At 55.8% G+C, this 15,596-nt stretch overlaps 4 protein-coding genes across 4 annotated transcripts; 2 read left to right on the forward strand and 2 right to left on the reverse strand.

Moving 5' to 3' along the window:
- Positions 1 to 441: 441 nt before the first annotated feature.
- Positions 442 to 3,126, reverse strand: VTN31DRAFT_119 (uncharacterized protein; the record flags this gene model as incomplete). Its single annotated transcript, XM_069401219.1, has 1 exon — positions 442 to 3,126. One exon carries the CDS (start codon positions 3,124 to 3,126, stop codon positions 442 to 444), a length of 2,685 nt encoding a protein of 894 aa, XP_069262975.1.
- A 989-nt stretch (positions 3,127 to 4,115) lies between these two features.
- Positions 4,116 to 4,598, forward strand: VTN31DRAFT_120 (uncharacterized protein; the record flags this gene model as incomplete). Its single annotated transcript, XM_069401231.1, has 1 exon — positions 4,116 to 4,598. One exon carries the CDS (start codon positions 4,116 to 4,118, stop codon positions 4,596 to 4,598), a length of 483 nt encoding a protein of 160 aa, XP_069262976.1.
- A 1,210-nt stretch (positions 4,599 to 5,808) lies between these two features.
- Positions 5,809 to 7,926, reverse strand: VTN31DRAFT_121 (uncharacterized protein; the record flags this gene model as incomplete). Its single annotated transcript, XM_069401242.1, has 4 exons — positions 5,809 to 5,814; positions 5,918 to 6,201; positions 6,268 to 7,692; positions 7,755 to 7,926. 4 exons carry the CDS (start codon positions 7,924 to 7,926, stop codon positions 5,809 to 5,811), a joined length of 1,887 nt encoding a protein of 628 aa, XP_069262977.1.
- A 3,636-nt stretch (positions 7,927 to 11,562) lies between these two features.
- VTN31DRAFT_122 (uncharacterized protein) lies at positions 11,563 to 13,776 on the forward strand (the record flags this gene model as incomplete). The annotated part of the gene is made up of 1 exon (XM_069401253.1): positions 11,563 to 13,776. One exon carries the CDS (start codon positions 11,563 to 11,565, stop codon positions 13,774 to 13,776), a length of 2,214 nt encoding a protein of 737 aa, XP_069262978.1.
- Between the last annotated feature and the right edge of the window lie 1,820 nt (positions 13,777 to 15,596).

Genomic DNA, 15,596 nt, shown 5'->3' on the forward strand with positions numbered 1-15,596 from the left:
AGAGTCAATTGACTCGAAAACAATGGTGATTTATTCCCAAGCCAGCCAGTCTAGGATCATCAAAGTCATGGCCGATATCGCATGAATCATGACGTCATGAATCATTAAAAAGTACTTATTCTTTTTTAGCATGACCAAAACAGCAGAATCTTTTAAATATACACAAGAAGGATACGATCCTAAGCCATCTAAAACTTGCCATGTCAATCAACGTCCATGTCCATGTCCATGCCCAAGTTGCTCTGGAAAAAAACGCCAGAAAAGATGAAAAAAAGGAACAGGGGAGAATCGCGAGAGAATGTATGTGTGTGGGATGAGAGAGAAAGCATTACCTATGATGAAACAATGCAAAAGGGGAGGGGTATAAACGTAAAAGCACAAAGTGTGGAAAAAAAAATACATGGAACAGGAGGAAAGTGAAAAAGAAAGGAGAGACTCAGGTCAGGACGAAAATAACCGGGCAATCAACACCGGGGACGCCGCCGAGGTGGACGACGTGGTATGGACGGTGTCGTTCTCGATGCGATCGTTGGGATCTGGGTTCTTCTGAGGGGGAGGATCCTGGTCCTCGTCCGGCAAGACCTGCACCTTGGAGCTGATCGACGCGGAGCGCTCGCTGGAGCCCAGCGGCAGCGAGTACTGCAGGACGCCACGCACGATCAGCTGGAAGGGATGCTGCAGGACGCGCTCCCAGCGCGCGGTGCCGCCTTCCTCGGTGCGGTTGCCGGGCTTCGGCAGCCGGATCTGGCCCGTGGTGATCGACGGGTCGTGCCGCCAGGGGGTCGGGTCGAACGTCACGGGGGAGTCGAACTGGAAGACGCGGCCGAGGAGCATCGTCTGCGGGTCGCCGTCCTCGATGGGGTCCGTGCCGCGGTCCACGCCCTCGGTGGTGTTGACGTCGTCGGCTCGCCGTGCGAGCCGCGAGAGCTCCGCGCGTTGCCTGCTGCGCTTCGCCCGCGGATGGGGCCCGTGGATGCGCCGGAACTTCTCGCTGCCGACGTACCGGCTGCGGGCGAACACGTTCACGTCCAGGGCGCTGACCGAGATGGGCAGGATGTTTGGGTTGGTCGCCATGACGTTGAGGTCCAGCATGAGCTCCTGCTCCGAGGCGAGCACGTTGGTGATGTTGACAACGCGGACGTTCTGCAACGGTCGCGTCATCGCCGTGAGCAACGTGACGGCGCCGCCGATCAGCATCAGCGCAAGAAACACCGCGATCACGCAACCGCCGCTGCGCGACAAACACCCGCGTCGGCGCTGGTCGTAAAACTCCATCTGCCGCATACTGGCGCTGCCGGGCCGACGACTATTGCGGCTGCGCGGCGTCCGCGCGGACCCGACCAGCGGCGCCCGCTCGTCATCGGCGCCGTCGCCGTCGAGATCCTCCATGTAGGCGTCCCCAAAGCCTTTCGAACCCGAAATGGTCTGGTAATTGGCGTGTCGCGACCGGCGACCGTGGCGCCAGCCGCCCCCGATGAAATGACGCGGGGAGCGAGGCGGTTGCGGTTGCGACTTGCTGAACGGTGACTCGTTGTCATACTGGAAGGGAGGACCTCCTCCGCCTCGGCCAAACCGGCCAATATGGTGGTGTCGACCCGAGTGTCCGTTGCCATCAAACCTCCCACCCCGACCGCGTTGATCGCTGTCGCCCATGTCTCCATCGAGGCCGCTGTGGTTGTAGTTGTTTGTGAACTTCATGCTGCGCTTGCCCGACACGTCGCGGCCCATTCGAGATCGGGAACCAAATTGCTCCGCCTGACTGGCCATGGACGTTGCGCTGGGCGTTCGTGAATGGTAACGAATACGCCCGGCCTGCGCATCCGGAGGGTTGGACTCGTAGACAAACGTTTCGTCCGAGTCGGACACGTCTGCTTCGTCCACGGCGCTGGCCACCTTGGCCTCGAAGATGTCCGCCTTGGAGGACGGATTTCCCGACACTGGAGGTTTGCGGGTCGTCCGCTTCTTCTCCTTTTTGGGCCGGATGGTCTCGGCGCTCGGTTTCGGGCGCAAGGCCCTTTGTTCATTGCGGGACGACCCTCGCTCGCCCGCACCGACGCCCAGCGAAACCTGCGGAATCGACGTCACCGTCTCCGTTTCGACGATCATGTTCGACACGGTGCCGTCGCCCGGTCTGGAACGCGCGACATTCAGAGATGTCATGGATCGTTTGGGCAGCACATCGCCGGGCGGCCGGGACACCGGCGGCTTGCGCTTGTCCTCTCCCGAGCCGGAGCTTTTATTCCCGCCGCTGTCGCTTCCGCTTTCCACGGCCTGTCGAACCGCCTCATCGATACGCTGCAAGTGCGATTCTTCCAATTTGTGGTCTCCTCCGGTCGCCTTGTCCATCGGCGTCGACGGTGCGCTCGATTCTTCAACCGTCTCCAACGGCGTTCCCGTTCCGCCGGTATTGCGGGTCGAATTTCTCCGCGATCGACCACCGGCGGCCTCGGCAGCAGTCCGTGCCGTCGGCGAAAGCACCACCTCCTCGTCAGGCGACGGGGTCAAGGAAGCCCTCTTGGAGGAGGTATTTGCTTGGTTCTCGGACCGGCCGTTCGTCGTCTTGGACGTGCCGTCGCGAGACAGGCTGGACGGGACGGAGCCCTTTCGTCGTGGCGGAGGAGGCATCGTCGGCTGATCCGCGTCAGCATCGCTGGTGTCTACGGACGGCGGGTGTGATGAGAGATCAGGTTTGTCAAAGCGCTGAGAAGAGGGTGACTGTCGCCCTGACCGAGAGGTGGACGCGGCACGGCCCGAACTGGTGGTATTTGCGCTCTTTGGGTTCCGGTGAGCGCGCACTGCTGACGTCGGACGGTTGTTACTGGTGATACGCGACGAGCGACGCACGGGGGACGAGTCGCGCGAGGAATTGGTGGAATTGTTTCCCGACGGCGGGACGGACAGGGTGTCGACCGGCGACAATATCCTGGGCACCTGGGACATGAGGAGGGCGGAGTTAGATGCAGGGCGCGGTATGCTGCCCGCAGTGTCATCATCGGAGCCCATGCCGTTGCGAGCAGCGCCAGGAGCGGGAGGCGCAGTTGCCGCGCTTCTTCGGTGTGATTTCAGACTCGGCCGTGGGGTTGCAGCCGCGGTGGAGGAGGAGGGCGGCGGCGGCGGCGGCGGCATGGCGAGTCGGGACGACGGAGCCAAAGACGGGCGATAATGTCTCTCTATCTCACACGAGGGCAATCATCCGAACGCGACCGGACGACGAACGACTGACGGGGGTGCAGCGAAGATTGGGCGGCGACAGGGCCAAGTCCGCATTGATCACCGTCACAGGCAGGATGGACAAATAATCGACGGCCACATGCTGCTGCGAAGCCTCGTCCCGGGGTTGCGAGATGCAGGACCAAATTGGGGCACAGTCAGGACGCAATCAGATGGCGCCGAGGATCTGCAGACAATCGGAGTGCCTGGGTTTGACGTGGAGTCTCCCCTGAGCGAACGCACGGCCGACGGAAGAGGGCGGGTTCTGCAGCAGCACACGTGTCGACCATGAGAGAGGATTGATTGAGGAGCTAGGGTTTTTGTTTTTTGGGTTATTTGTGGTTAGAATGACGAGTGACAGTTGTAGATATATTACATGTATGTATTGAGCGGTTCCTGGAGCGAGTCAGAAAATGATTGATCCGCGTTCGTCTGCTAAAAATTCCGCTCAAGAAAAAAAAAAAAAAAAATCACGGCCAGACAAGGTTGGGCGGCGACCAGAAATGCATGGGAGAGTCTGGCCACCGACTGCGACTGGTTGGGCCTCGGAACTCCAAGCGCCAATCGCCGCTCCCCACGTCAGGGCATCGCAGAGCAGATGGGGCCAGGCTGTGGGCAGCGGTGAGAGCCTGTACTGTACCGGGCCGTTCAAAACACTTGGTGAGCACACTGAATCAATCCTTTCCTTGTATAGTACTCTGTACGGGGAGTACTCGTACGCTGGAACTAAGAGAGAGAGAGAGAAGGAAAATGAAATGAAATGATCAGATTGAATCAGTGTGACCATCCTGTGACAGACTCGGTATCAAAAAATAGAGTGGCTTCCCCCCCAGAAAAGGCTTAGTGCTTGCGTAATTTTACCAGCCTGACGAGAGCAAGACAGACCGACGTGATCATGACCTCATATGAGAATCACAAGTGCCAGTCCAGACTCAGAGGCCAAGAGATCGGCTCTGGAAAACCAGGTTCGTTCTTTGGCAGACGTCACGGTACCCCAGCTCCCACAAAGCCTCAGTCCGCATTGTTGCATGAATGCAGCTCCTTTCTTCAAAGAGTGTCCGTTCTTGGCCGACCAGGGCATGAGAATAAAGACCCCAAGTCATACGAGTTCTGACCATATCTATCTACCTACTCCGTACCGGAGTAGGTACAGTCAGAGCACCCTTGCTCAAGGGCAGTCAGAACAACAAGGAGGAGCCCGGTGGGCCGACGAACAGCAAAGAAGAACCTCGTACTGCTCCGTAAGTTCCACGATTCCTGTTTGTCCCCATCAAAAAGGAGAATTCAACGGGTGCGGGGGAATGAGCTTCTCGAACCTCCAGGATCAAAACTCTCAAAGCTTGGAAATCCTGCTAGGTTACAAGCAGTACTCTAGCCGAGCTCAATAGTCTACCACCACAAGCGAGAGGAACGAGGGACCCATGACCAAATTGCATGATCATGTCAAGGTTCATGTCAAGGGTGGAAGAATGGAGCTGATGTGCAGCGACCGGATCCATGACGTTACCTAGTTCCCCCCCCCCCGTGCGACGTCCGATAGAAGAAGCACGGAGTACGAGCTTCAATCTTCACGATTTACGGAGTACAGTACTTGGTACTCATGGCCCAAAACAGTTGTTATCGACTTCGTAGGATCGCGCATAGACTCCAACGAGAAATCGCATCTTGATTTTGGCAAAGTGAAGCGTAGATGAGGCGTCTTCGTCTTCACCGCTTATCTGAAGATCGTGGAAGCTGCACGAGTATACGTATACAGTACACTATACAGTAGTATACATGTTGGGAAGGTCCACCACGTGGAAAGAGTACTACATACGGATACAAGTGGAATCATCTCCGCTGTGCCGTTTGTGGGATTCGGAAGAATGGCCGTTGTTAGCCGGTGCCTGACCCGACAAGGTTGAGCACGTCGTGCTTGACGAATCACCAACTTAATGGTACTGAATCAGTCATCATTACACTCGTAAAGCAAGATACAACTCGAAACATCAGTCATCGTCGTCGTCATCATCATCATCATCATCATCATCACAGACATGACATCGTAGTTCAGTCACTACAGCAAGCACAACATCCTCTCACCTGAAAAACTCAAACCTGCAAACAAAAATCAAAACCAAGACCGACGCCCACCGACCAGCGGAGACTTTCCGCCAAACAAAACATTCCCAAATAAACTCAATCGTATCCGCGACAGGTTCGTCGTTCCAATCAGGAATTCGACGACCCTGGGCATCGAAGCGGTCAGGCAATTCGATAGTAGATTCCGAGTCGTCCTCCTTGGCAGGATCGTCTACGCTGGGCTTAGGGTTAGGGCTGCGAACATGATGAGGATGTGAAGAAGTGGGTCTTTAGCGGGCGCGATGCTACGAGGAGCCGAAAAAGAAGAAGCGCGACGATGGCGACGACGGGCATCCCGCTCGTCAAGCGTCGAGTCGCTGTCGTCGGTTTCGTATCCTCCATCGCCGTTCGGAATGTTTCGCAGATCGGACTGTGACTCGCCGTCTAGATCAAAAGCAACAGATTTGGTCTGCCGTGGGCGTTCACTGGCGGAACGGCGTCTCCTACTCCTGTGCGACCCCGGGGAAGAGGGCCACCTTAGACCTACGGGACAGGCTCGATCACGTTAGTCTCGGCAGCGCGATGCCAAAGGCACATCGAACCCACCATCCGGTCTGTGATGTGCGTCAAAAGGAGGGGCACTCACGATGTCTTCAGCTCGCCGTCCCTGGGATGGATACGGCGGTGCACCTGGACCCGGTCCGGGTGCCGGTGGATAGGCATGAGCAGGCTGCGGAGGGGGTGCGGCGCCAGGCGCCGGCGGATATTGTCCCGGATGATACCCTGCCGAGGATGGATAGACTGGAGGAGCCCCCGGCGGTGGTGGGAAATTTCCAGCGTAAGCATAATTGTTCTCTGGAGCGGGCGGCGATGGCGCGTAGGGAGTCGGATCATACGCCTCCTCGTAGTCATTGTCCCGATCGTCATGACCTACGTCTGCTGTCAATATCGGAGACAGAAGGCTTCACCGTCCAGACTCCGGGGACGATGACTCACGTCTCCTGTCACGCTCCCGGCTGCGGTCCCGACGCCTTTGCTCCTTGTGTTCGGAATACTTGTGTGCAGCGTAGTCCAATCCAGCCGCTGCGAGCCCTGCTTCAGCAAATTCCCGAATACGGCTGCCGCTCCGCCTATCTTTGTGGCGTCGACGCCTCTGGTCAGCGTCGGAGTCGGAGTCGGCGGAAGAGGTATATCCACGATCACGGCTACGACTGCGGCTGTGACTGATACTGCGATGTCGTCGGCGTCTCTCCCCGTCCCTGCCGTCGCCCGGGGTCGGGGGCCGGCCATAATAATCCGCCTGCGGAATATTTCCGTAGAGGGGTTCGTGGCCATATTCAATAAGGCCGGCAGTGTCATTTTCCAAGAACTCCGCTGATCTGACTCGGCTCCTGCTCCTGCTTCTGTCCCTGGAATGGGACCGATGCCGGTGAGGAGGTTCGCCTCCCCGCTCTTTTTCCCGCTCCTTCTTGGCCTTGTGGTTCTCGTACAGACCTACAGCCGCGGCACTTCCCACGCCTGCGGCAACGACGGGTAGAGTTTTGCGAAGCCGGCTGCGGGATCGCGACCGCTCCCCTTTGCGGGACCGGGACCGACTACGGGCCTTCTCGATTAGCCCGGCTGCCGCAGCTCCAGCCAGGCCGGCTGCGGCCATGTGCCGACCTCGAGACTTGCTGCGACCCCGAGATTTGCTTCGTGCAGAGGCAGCCGACGAACCGCGTCGACGTCGAGAGCGACTCCGGGAGCGACCTCGCTCTTCTCGCTTCTCTTCCCGCTTGTCATACGCCTTTTTCGCCAATGCGGCCGCACCGACGAGTGCTGCGGCACCCAGGCCGACGCCCGCCAGGGTTTTCATCCGTGAATGCGACGACGAACGGCTGCGGCTCCTGTGGTGCGAATGATGCCTACGACGGCGGTGACGGCGGGAGCTCCATTCGTCGTCCGACTCGGCGTGACGATCGCTGCGATAGTGATCAATCGCGTTCGCGGCGATGGCTCCCAGAGCCGCGGCGCCCAGGTCCCGACCGACGCGGCCGGCACCACTCGACACTGGCCGTCCCTGGCTTTTGCTGCGGTGCCGCCAGGCCTCCATGGCGCCGACCCCCAGTAAGGCTCCCTCCGCAAGATGCCTCTTGTGGTGGTGCGGCTCGTCATCAGACTCCCGAGTCTCTCGGCGAACGTACACAACGCTGTCGTCACTGCTGTAGTCGCCGTCGTCGCGGCCGCGGTCACGGTGACGGCGCCGGTGCCTGCGACTGCTGGCTACTTGGGAGATCGAGTCGTCCGGGCTGATCTCCCGACGGCTACGGTCGTCGTACTCTCGAACGCGCCGTTGGTAGTAATATTCAGCTTCATTACGTGGGTCATAGTCATAGGTTTCTGACCGACGCACGACCTCATAGTCAGTGGCGTATGAGCGAGCTATCGTCGTAGTTAGCCTCCGTAAGCACAAAGTAATGAAGTCAGGAGGGTCTGTTCCATACGGTCGCGCTCATAGTCTCGAAACTCATCGGTCCGTCGCCGAATCACCAGGTCTCGCTCCCGTTCGGCGGGCGGATCCTCAGAAACCACATAGCGGCGCACTGTGTACGAGCGATCCGAGGGACGGACGTATTCATCCCACTCGCGCTCACGCTCCTGATACGAGTATGACATGAGTAGACCGGTGATCTCTCGAGTAAATCAATTATCGGGTATCAGATGTGAGCAAGTTCAGTGCATCTACAACGAGAGATGACTTTAGATTGATCAGAAGTGAATAAAGGCACCTTATTGATGAAATCTATTTCTGTTCCTGTCGAGACGAACAATGAAAGAGATGAAAAGTCGTCCAGGGGCTCCTGGAGGCGAATATGACGAGAAGATGGAGGGGGACGAGGGGCAACGCAGAACCTGATCATCTGCCTCAATCTAGCGTTGTTGCAGGAGGCTAAGTTATTTGTAGACGTAGTGGGGTGGAAAAGGCTAGTTCAGTCAGTACTATAGTATACACTCAGCCACTTCCCGCCTGCAAGGAGGCTGATTTGTGAGCATGGAATCTTCAAGTTTCTCGGATGGTGTTGGAGATTGAGATTTCGGCATTGTGTCTAGGCAATCAACCTGTAAACTTGTATTCCTAGGAAATACCTGGTCAAGTTAACACCAGGAGCGAGCTGGACAAGGTACTGGGTTCTTTATAGAGGCTCCAGACAATTAGATAGAGATAACTACTACGTTGTCCCTCATTTGCTGTCCTCGACTGTACCTCTTGTCAAACCCTCTGAACAAGTTCCTCCGTAGATCGAATGTTGGGAGATGAGCTGCATGAGCGTTCAGGTGTGTCGATTGGAGGCCACAATCAGGGGCCGGAAGATCCGGGAATCTGCAGTGATTCCTTAGCCCAAGAGTTCAAGAAATCAAACACATCCGTTCAAGTCCCAGTATTGCGTCCTGTGCCCCATCGTCGAACAGCCATCAACTAATGGGCGCAGCCCTACAACATGGCTTGCATTGGTAGAGATTGTCCCCTCTTCTGCGTTATGATTCTTGGGCGTATCAGAGTGAATAGATCCAGAAATCTTGCAATGGTGATAGGAATCGTTGAATCGCCTGACTCGAAGCCTCATAGTCGGCCTGCGAGACTACTCCGTACAAGTAGGCCTCTCGTACAAAATAGACGCATGATGATTGAAGCGGCTCAGGGGGAATCCTGGTACCCAGCGTCCAACTTCGAACGCTGCAGACGAGGAAGCAATGTCTAGATAGACTGCATGAGTCAGTCCATGGTTCTCTATCAGCGGCAAACCAGCTCGATCCATGGGCAGAAGGACGGATGAGAGGACTGCAATGCCTCAGGCTCAGAGTGAGCGTGCCGCCTCGTGGGGCTGTCGGGCTGACCGCTGACGTCAGTGAATTATTAACTAATGCCTCCGTGGGATCCCATTGGCCGTTGTCCCATTGAGAACTTGATAGAAATTTTGAATAAAAAATTGGACATTTCAGTTAATTTCAAACCGTTTGTCAGTTTTTGCAGTTGGACTGGACTCTGGAGTGTTCAAAGTTGACTTGAAACAATTAATATCCAGCTGATCCAGGTCAGGTCACCAGACGTCCAGAGCAGATGAGTCGTGAAGGCGTCATGCAGTACTTACCAGAAGTACCTCCTAACGGTACAACCACTCATCAGACTTCACCAGCGACGGCCGGTCTTTCGGAAATTAGGAAGTGCTTGTAGTATACCTACATACAGTAGTAGTACTGTGAGCACTGCGGAATCTACCGGTCCGGCAGCCCTTGATGATCCAGTCGAGCCAAATGTCCTCTGTAAAGTGCCAGGCAGGCATGTACTTCCATTCCGACCAGTACGCTCTGCCGTCGGTGGGAGCCTTGAATTTGAAATGATCGATTTCACACTCTCGCCCTTCACAACTTCGTACATAACTGCTTCGAGGAGGCCGATGTCGAGTTGTGTAGTGAAGCCGTGGTCATCTACAATGGCCATGTCAGTCTCTAGTGGAAGGAGGGGTGCATCTGAAAAATCGCACATTATGACAGAGATCTGTATCACCGAGAAAATTTCGAGTAGTGATGTCGGCAACGAGAACACGTCTGTCATGGACGTATCAAATCGCGCGTGCCATCTCACGGAATCACGCGAGTTGAAGTTGATGAGATGGCTGGCACTTTCCGAGATACGTGCGAAGGTCGCCATTAGCCAGATAAGCCAGTTGAATTGATTTATCTGACAACCCAATGCAACCGATGTTACCGCTAGAGCGTTCACATTTATCGCTTTGCAAGCGACGCTAGATACCATGCTCGCGTCTGAGGCTCTGAATGTTCACTTCGACATCGGAGTCTGAGCTCCGGCGATATCTCGACTGATTTTGGCGGAAACGCCTTGTAGAAGTGCTAGAACAACTGTGGACCTTCCACTTGCGAGAACCTGTTCTTGAGGGATTGGATATATAATAAGCATAGCCTGGTATAGACCAGCACAATACTACCTATTCATTCGAGAACTCGTATGGATCCAAGTTTCCCTGCAAGAACCGGGCTGTCATTAGGGTTAACCTGACACCTGACCTCGGCATGAGATTCCCAAGTTCCAGGAATACTGTTTCTAGCGCATGATAGAACTCCCTTAATTACCATGAAATTCAACATGATACTGCCAATCTATGAGTCAGTCAAGAAACACCTCAGAAGGTCCGGGATGTGCAGTTTTCTGTGATGCTTTCCTAATTTGGAAGTTCACACTTTCCACTTCTCTGCCTTCGATCATGTCGCTCAGGCAACATACTACAGCGATGATCGGCCAATACAAGATGGATATAATTCCGTGTCTGATATGTCTCGGTGCAGTTTTCTACGCGACAGAGGCTGGCAACCATGATGGAGCTGCAGGAGAAGAGAGAGCCGATTGTTGTAAAACCCCGTCCTTCGGCTACCTGGCTGCTTTTGCAAAATGAGTCGCGATTTGGATAAGTTGCGCTGGAAGCAACAGCATGCCACGGCGAAATAGAGAACGCTAGCTTTGATGAGCAAATTCATAGACCAAATTGACCTCGAATAGTGGCCAATCGACCATCATCAATCCTTGTAGACTCAATCCAATCTAGGATACCCAAAGAATGCATCATGTCTACTTCTCTCAGAAGAGGCAACAAAATCCCTTGTTGTTCAACACAAATCATCGAAGCCTGCACAGGTCGTCATGGTTACCGGGACTTCGTCGTTTGCTTCGCAGTGAAGGATAACTGTCTCAATTGAAGCTCACAAAGACCAAGCTGGTAATTTCCAGTATCACACGGCAAGAATCGCCAAAAAACAGTCGAGAAGCTGCCCTGTGCTCGATTCGTTCCATGAATCTCTGCGATTTTTAGATAGAACGATTGTTCGCCTCAAGACAATAGTGCTCCAACTTTTCCCGTTCAATATAGACATCCTTTTGCTGCACAAACATGGCTCAAAGTCTCCCTCCGAGGACGCTCTGCCGAATCAATCTGAACATGAAGCGTGACTCTGACGTGAATTCTATCCAAAAAAGGAAGTCAGTGAATAGATTGTCTCGCTTCTGGTGATTCTCTCCTTCCAAACTCGGCATCTCTGCAGCGAGCAAACAGAGCATCACTGGTATAAAGAGCTTTTTGTCTCTCTTCTCTTCTCCTCTTCTCTTTTTTCTCTTTCCAACCATCATCACCACTGTCAAAGTGCCTCACAGCCGTGACAATTGTAGACTTCGCTGCGACGCGTTCATTTTCACGACCACGCTCAGAATCCATTCAGTCAAGTCAGAATACATCTTCAAATATGTATTCTCTGTTTGGATTCTTTTCTCTTCTCCTGTCCCTGATCGGCATCTTGCCGTTCACGGGATGCGAGCTGCAGATGGTCGCTCTCTTCGGGGCGATCATCGACGACGAATGCGAGGTGAAAGGGGGGAATGGCCGGCTCTTCGAGCTTGGCGCCATCCTCCACCAGCTTACCGCCGCAATCGCCGCAGACACTTTCGTCATTGCTTGTTTACTGAGCATGGCGATTGTATACGGCTCTGCCGTTGTCGAGGCGTTGCGGCGGAAGCTGAGTTCCCTCGCAGATCGTCGCGCTCGCGGTCAGGTTGGACTTGGCCTGACCAAGCTCCTCGCCATTGGACGCGAGGTGGCCGTCGCCATCTATCGATGGTTTGACGGCCCCCTCAACCCCTGTTTGACGTTGCTCCACTGGGGCATCACCGTGGGTTCGGGGATCATCATGCGGCGGGCACTCTGGCCTCGTGCTGTTGCCATGCTGGACGGTTTCTCCGCCGCATGGCACAACGAGGACCAGATGCTCACCCCCGCATGCTGGGACCTGACTCACGTCCCAGGGATCTACGCCGCCGGGGCGTCCAGTCTGGACGAGTGGAGCTGTGTTGCCGAGAACGCTGCTCTGGAATTGCGTGCCCTCGGGTGCGCATTCCTGGACGGCCTCGGCAACTTCGAGGAGGACAATGTGCGACACCTCCCTATTGTCGTGTCTTCGGCCATTGTAACTGGCGTCCTTTTTTCCTGGAGTTGGTTTCTGTGCCACTCCGACGCCAGTGAACAGCTGCGTGACAAAGACGAGTTGATCGAGGAAGTTTGGGTCCTTCGGACCCAGCTCCTCGATCTTCTCAAGGTCTTTGGCAGCTGGCAATCGGCCGTTGCCGACCTTAGGGAGGCCGTTGTCGCCTCGCAAGGGTCGCTTGCCCGTGCGCTGACCCTGATCGGGCGGCTCTTGAACAGGGTGACCGAGCTCACGAGACAACTGGCAGAGCGTGAGTCGGAGCGCACCCAGCTGCGCCAGCGAGTGGCGCAGTTGGGAGATGCCAATCGTGGGCTCCTGTTCAAGGTGCAGGACCTGGAGGACGACCGGCTGAACAAGCCGTATAACCCGGGTGATGTCCGATCACTCAAGGAGCAGCTCGACGCTTCCCGCAGGGAAGCTGCCGATGCTGCCTCCGAGGGTGCGTCACTCGGGGCAAAGATCGACGCGTTGCGGCGGGCCATCCTCGCCGCGCGCGAAGGTCAACGTTCCTCCGAGCGGACTGCATCCGCCGCCCGGAATGATCTGGCCGCCACCCTCGTTGACCGCGACAGGAACGTCCGAGAGGCCCTGCTGCTGCAGCGTCGGATTTCGGGCCTCGAGGCCGAAAACTCGGCGCTGCGCGTGCAGCAGCAGGAGGCCACTGTCGCCGCCCAACTAAGCCTCGTCGCACAGGAACGAGATGCAGTCCTCTTTCGGCTCGACCAGTTCTTGGAAGAGCGAGAGTGGATTGTTGGTTGCGGCCGACAGCTCGAGGCTGAGCTGGCCGAAGTGAAGGCTCAGCTTGCGGCTCAACGGCTCCAGGCCGAGCAGGCGTTCTCCGAGTCAGGGATCCTGCACCAAGTGCAGGACCGCCTGGTCGGAAGGGTCGACGCGCTGAAACAGGCCCTGAAGAACTCGCACCGACGTTTCGGGGAGTTCTTCAGGCAGCGCGCCGACCTCCGAGACCAGCGCGACCGCTTGCGGTCTGACTTGCTCGGGAGCCAGCGCGCGGCTCTCGAGTACATGGAGAACAACCGCGCCCTGGAGCAGCGGTTTGCGGAGCTGGACCAATGGTCCGGCCCCCCGATCATTCCCCGCCGCCAAGAGGATGAGCTGAAGCATCTCACGGCGGATCTGCAGCGGATGGCGGCTGATAACGCCCGGAAGACGGACGAAATCAGCCGCCTGAAGCAGCAAATCGCAGATCTGCGGGCATCTGGGTCTGCGGTGCACTCCGGTGCATCGCAGCAGGGAGAGGTGGAGCGGCTGCGATCTGAGTTGGCAGCGACCAAACGGGCGCTGTCCGACGATGAAGTCAATTCGCGACGCCGCATCACCGAGCTCGAGCAGGAGGCTCGCCGACTGCGGATCTCCCTGTCCAATGCCTCGATGTTTTCAGGCCGAGGACGCGGGTCTAGCCCTCTGCGTGGCTTCGTGAGCCCACTCCGTGGGCCCTCGCGGGGCCGTGGTGGTAGGTAGGCGCGGACCTGCCGCCATAGCACGCACGGGTGAGGGGGAGGAAATGGGCTTCTTCAACGAAGGAGCACTGGTGGACGGCTTGGTCGTTGTTTTCTGGCGACGGGTGCCTGTGGATGTCCGGTCCAGATGAATGTACCAAGTCGAAAGCCTTTGCTCTGGAGTTGATGCAGGACCATTCTTTCACCCGCGAATGACTCTGAACTCATCTTTGGGCGGCGGGAAACGGTCGTGAAAATGGGGTGGGTTCTAGGGCGGGCAAACGCGCGGCTATGATTGTTGTGTTTGTATGGCGGCAGCTTTCCGGGAAGCACTTCCTGTCTCCGGGGTGATTTTCCGTGAGATTGCGCCGAGTTGTGGGATCGAGCTGTAGTCGCGCAGGCTCCTCTCGTCTCCCAGTTCTCGCCAATCTGCCGGTCAGATGCATGGAATGGTGCGAAGTTCAGTTGAAGTTGCTCCGCGACTCCTGCTTCGTTCACCCTGCTCGAGCTCACAAGGGACGATGGTACCAGCAATGGCCAGCTTGTCCGGGTTCGAGATGCAACGCACAGTCATAGCCGTTTCGCAGCGAAGTCTCCTGGTGATGGGGTTCCTCTGCAGCAGCAAGCCAGTCGGATTTGAATGATCGCCTCGGTTTCAAGCTTGCTCTGGAGCCTGTCAGAGTTACACATCCTTGGAGGTCTTTCTGTTCGGCTGTGCTTTCGACGACGGTAATCGGGTTCCTCTGATGTTTTTCCTCTGCCGCTACAGTGTTTCCCGTCCACTGTTTTTGTTTCCTCTCCCTTCATTCATGCGGCACGACAGACTCGATTACTTCTCCATGCTCCTGTCTCTTTCTTCTCATGATCATGTCTTTCTCGAGCCTGCCATCTGACACATTACGTGGATGGTCCTGGACATCTTTGCTCGAGCACGCTTTCATGGAGACGTCGAAGGACATTTGTCCTCTGCTGCAGAGATTTTCGCTCATTGTTTTCACTGCGATCGAGCACCCTTTTGCCTTCAGCATTCGAAGCAGCGACAGCACAACATTTACGTTTTTCTGGCTTTCACTGGTGCCACCAAGGAGACAACCGTTGTGACCATTATTGACCACTGTCGATGCTTCGCCTTGTCATTGTCATCTTGATGATCCTGCTGAAGAGCGTCCGTTGTCATTGCTCCCAATTCTTATTTTCCCCATCTGTCATGAGCATGACCACGCACGTTGCAGCTCGATTGCAACTCGACTTGGATCTTGTTCTCTTCGATCTTCTTCCTACCAGACTGTTGACACTTGCTTGCTCCTGTCGATCTTGAGAACAAGAAAGTCGAGGACAAGGTCATGGATAAGCTCACCGGAAGAGTTCAAAAGGTACGGATGTTGCTTGCCTTGACTGGCGACAGGACTAACTGCTCTTTAGGCACATATTATCCAATGCCCAGTCCTAAAATTCAGGATCAGCAAAGAGGGCAGGGCACGATCAGGGATAAAGGCATTTCCACGCTGCCAGACGACACAACTGACGGTCACCGGAGCGGTTGATTGATGATCTGACTCACCCAAGTCCTTGCTCCTCTGCTTGTGAAGTGCTCCAACCTTGCTTCTCAATGAGATTGCCGGGCACGCATTGATCCTGATGACTCACTTGCCTTAACTCTCCGGATGATTCATTCGATGGAAATTGAAGCTATAAGCAGAGTCGGTGAGTAACAGAATCTTGCCATCCAATGCAAGCACTAACAACAAGCAAGGCCACAACACCATCAAATGCTGGGGAGAAATCCCCCCATCTACGTCCTCAGAAACCAAAGTGTCCCCTGAGACCGGGAAGCAATAACGC

Source organism: Thermomyces dupontii, assembly GCF_041956625.1.
Source record: "Thermomyces dupontii strain NRRL 2155 unplaced genomic scaffold VTN31scaffold_1, whole genome shotgun sequence".
In the NCBI taxonomy this organism is placed as follows: Eukaryota; Fungi; Ascomycota; class Eurotiomycetes; order Eurotiales; family Trichocomaceae; genus Thermomyces; species Thermomyces dupontii.